The sequence below is a fragment of the Lactuca serriola genome, chromosome 9 (genome assembly GCF_051521515.1).
Source record: "Lactuca serriola cultivar US96UC23 chromosome 9, Lser_US96UC23_V15, whole genome shotgun sequence".
NCBI lineage: Eukaryota > Viridiplantae > Streptophyta > Magnoliopsida > Asterales > Asteraceae > Lactuca > Lactuca serriola.
The window spans coordinates 87,081,319-87,085,554 of record NC_136416.1 but is presented as its reverse complement, the minus strand read 5'-3'; the positions used below and the strand labels follow the sequence as shown (position 1 = coordinate 87,085,554).

The window sequence follows — 4,236 nt, the reverse complement described above, 5'->3', positions numbered from 1 at the left end:
CTGTATGGGCTTGTGGCAGTGAGAAAGCCCCGGGGCTCGACGGATTTACATTCAAGTTCTTAAAAACTTTCTGGAATACTATAAAAGATGACATCATGCAGCTGGTGGAACACTTCGACCAGCATGGAACTCTCTCTCGCGGGTGTAACTCGTCATTCATTACACTTGTTCCAAAAATTAAAGACCCTGTTTCTCTCGCCGACTACCGCCCGATCAGCCTGATCGGTACCATCTATAAAATAATTTCCAAGCTTCTAGCTACAAGGATCAAATCAGTAATTGGAAGTGTTATTGGTGATGTTCAATCCGCATACATCGAGGGTCGTAACATACTCGACGGTCCATTGGTGATTAACGAATTATGCTCCTGGGCAAAAAAGATCAAAAAGAAGATCCTTCTCTTTAAAGTCGACTTTGATAAGGCATTCGACTCAATTAATTGGGAATACCTTGATTCTACTCTTTCCCATATGGGTTTTGGGTCAAAGTGGCGTTCATGGATTAAGGGTTTCCTTCAATCATCATGAGCCTCGGTGTTGGTCAACGGCTCACCCACAAAATAATTTTCAATCTCAAAAGGGGTACGTCAAGGGGATCCACTGTCCCCGTTTCTCTTTATAATTGCAATGGAGGGTCTAAATGTAGCTTTGGAGGCAGCTAGAGATCAACGAATCTTCAAGGGTATTGACATACCTTATGGTGGACTGACTATATCACACTTATTTTACATAGATGACGCGCTGTTTGTCGGGGAGTGGTCACAATCCAACCTTAAAAACCTTGCCTGTATTCTACAGTGTTTCCAAGTGACTTCCGGCCTCAAGGTAAATTGCCATAAATCGAAGGTATTTGGCATTGGCGTAAGTGAACTTGAATCAACAAATTGGGCGAACATACTTGGCTGTGTGTCGGGTACCCTACCATTCAATTATCGTGGGGTACCGGTTGGTGCTAATGTGAACCTTGCAAAAATTGAAGACCGATAATTGAGAAGTTTCAATCTAAACTGTCTATGTGGAAATCAAAAATGTTGTCATTTGGTGGTAGACTAACATTGATCAAGTCGGTATTAGGAAACCTACCGACTTATTTCATGTCCCTTTTTAAGACTCCAACAAGTGTAGTGGAAACTCTTGAGAAGATTCGACGAAGGTTTTTGTGGGGCGGTAACGAAGACAAAAGAAAGATACATTGGGTTGCGTGGGAGAAGGTAATCGCACCCAAGGAATCTGGTGGACTCGGGGTCGGATCAATTAAAGCATTAAATTTGGGGTTAGTTGTTAAATGGTGGTGGCGATTGAAGGCTGATCCACCAAGATTATGGAGCTGAGTCATTTTAGGAATACATAACCTATACAGCAAGTCGAGTGGATACCTCTGCAACAATACCATAACCGGAGTTTGGAAAAACATAGCAAATGCAAGAAAAGATTTGCAAAAACATGGAGTTGGTCTAAATGATATTTTTAAGCAGGAGGTAAAGTCAGGTGAAAACACTTTATTCTGGCTTGACACATGGATAGGTACATGTCCCCTAAAAGACAAATATCCTACACTATATGATCTTGAGTCTAGAAAAAGGTGTACTGTAGCTGATCGTACTTTTGATGGAGATTGGGTATGGAATTGGGCATCATGTCCTATTGCTAATAACGTTGAGCATGACATTTTATAACTTGAACAAGATCTGGACAATATTACCCTTGTACCGGGTCAGGATAATTGGAGATGCATCATACAACCAAATGGAAGTTACACGGTTAGTGCAATGCGGAATATAATTGACCCCCATACCCCTATCTCCCCAAACTTTATACAACTACAGTGGCTAAAACAAATCCCAGTGAAAGTTTTATGTTTCTTATGGAAAGCAATCTAGAAAAAGATCCCTTATGCCACTGCCTTGAGGACAAGAGGAGTTGAGATTGACACAATTGCATGTAGCACATGTATTGATGGGGTTGATTGTGTTGACCATATCTTAGTTGGATGCCCATTTGCCCGTATGATTACATGTTCAATTCTTAACTGGTGTGGAATACAGCAGCATACCGTGTTTCAAAGCTTGGATGACCTCTTAACTTTTGTTGCATCTTGGGGACACTGCCCAAAAAAGAAAAAACGGTTCACCATCATCTGTTATGGGCTGTTATGGTGCCTATGGAAACATAGGAATGAGAGGATATTTCAACATCTCTTCACACAGCCAAGAAAAATAGGGGATAATATAAAGTCATTAGTCTTTTTGTGGCTAAAATACAGGGGTAAATTAGGTAGTTGTAAGTGGGAGTATTGGATACACTCTCCATTTTGTTCCATGTAATGTTGTGTTTTTTCCTTGTAATCTGTTGTTCGTCTCCTCCAGCTTCTTGCTAGCTGGTTCGTGAGAAGTTATATATTTGCCATTTCAAAAAAAAGATTATTTATTCTAATATATATATATATATTACGTACTTGCATCAGATTATATTTGCTGCAAGTAAAGCCACTAGGGACATTCTACTAAACAAAAATATCATTAACAATGCACTAAACAACTACAATTTGGTATTGTGTGCAAATAAGTCTACTGCAAAATGTGACATTCAATGTAATAATTATGGTAGTTGGCTTTATAACGTGAAGATTAATGGTCGTGGTGATAGTAATAATAAATCAAATACACCATTAAAAGAACTTTCAACATTCTACTTAAATATATATGTAGTGTATAAAAAGAAACTTCAAACATTTAACTTAACCAAAGCTACCATTAAACTAAAAAGTTTACCAACATGTATTCTGACTTCGCACCACGATATATTAGATGTATGTAACATGATTTGTAACAGTGAAACTAAAGTGACATGGAAAACTAATTTATAACATATATTCGATTGCATTAACAGAATATGTTCGGTGAAATAAAAATAATGATTATTTATACCAACATTTGTTACGTACTCACATAAGGGTATATCTGGTGCAAGTAAAGTCATGTGAAACATTATACTAAATGAACATTGTCACACCCCAAAACCGAGAACGGTGGAAACGTTCTGTGGCGGAGGACGTCATGTATTGTATCACAACAATGCAAAGTAGTAAACAAGCAACAACATCATCCATTGCATTAATAGTATAATTTTAATTACATTTGAGTTCTTTCATAGTATAATTATACAAAAATGAATATTCAAAAATAAAAGACGAGTCTTGATCGCTCCGTCTTCACAGAACCTGGTAGTCGTACCTGTCTATCCGTATCCTTGGAATACAAGTTATTTTGAAAGCGAGTATCAGCAATAATGCTGGTGAATTCATAAGTATTTATGTGATTTTGATTTGTAAGGCTGTAAAGAAAGACCTGTAAATGTTTGAAGGAAAATTTGTACTAACGAATATGTTTGTAAGTAATTGTAAATGTTTGAAAATCCTAGAAAATCCCATATTTTCTACTAGTATAAAATGTAGCCTTCTACCAAGACTCGACTGTTTTGAATGTTTGCTTCAGAAATCCAATATTTGTTTATAAGTGGATGGTAGATTAAAAGTCCCAAAATGAACTACCATAATGTTTTTCATGTCTAAAATAGTAGATTTGTGTACAGTTATAATCGCTAAGGTATATGATAACCCTGTAAATCAACGTGTTTTTAATACTCCATGTGAGTTTTATAACCATGCTAATGATCCAGACCGCCTGTAACAACGTTCTTCTGGCGTTGGAATGTTATGACATTTGTCACCCCAGACCTTCCGGTCTAACTGTAGCTAACAATGTAGGTGCGGGATTGTCAATCCCGTATAGATCTATACACAAGTATCATGCTCCTCCTACAAGGGATTATGGTATATAATACAGGACTTAATAATGCATACTCGAAAGTACGTGAAATGTCTCACAAAACCTAGTATAAAACAGATTTACGTATGAAAATGTCCATTTGTTCTTGTAGATGAAAATATCTCTTTGATATCGTGCGTGTAGTATGTAAAATTTTATGTATATCTAGTACACTATATGATGTAATCGTATCTCTTGTAATTGTATGTCTTGAAATTTGTATGCCTTGTAATTGTATATAATCGTATCTCGTTATATAGTATGTAATGTATTAGTATAGACTTATAAATAAACTGACTCTTGTGTGATTCCTTATATTTGGATTGGTAAGTAGTATATCCTAACTATACCTATTATAGTTACTAGTAGTGTATGTGTATAACCGAAATATGCCTTTGCCATCCAAAGGT

At 36.7% G+C, this 4,236-nt stretch overlaps 1 protein-coding gene across 1 annotated transcript; it reads left to right on the top strand.

The window, feature by feature from the left end:
- Positions 1-626: 626 nt before the first annotated feature.
- Positions 627-986, top strand: LOC145075918 (uncharacterized). Its single transcript, XM_079021986.1, has one exon. The coding sequence runs from the start codon at positions 627-629 to the stop codon at positions 984-986; it is 360 nt and encodes a 119-aa protein (XP_078878112.1).
- Positions 987-4,236: the final 3,250 nt, after the last annotated feature.

Excerpts from the sequence above, each read along its gene's own strand:
- LOC145075918 (XM_079021986.1), top strand. The coding sequence starts at position 627 with ATGGAGGGTCTAAATGTAGCTTTGGAGGCAGCTAGAGATCAACGAATC.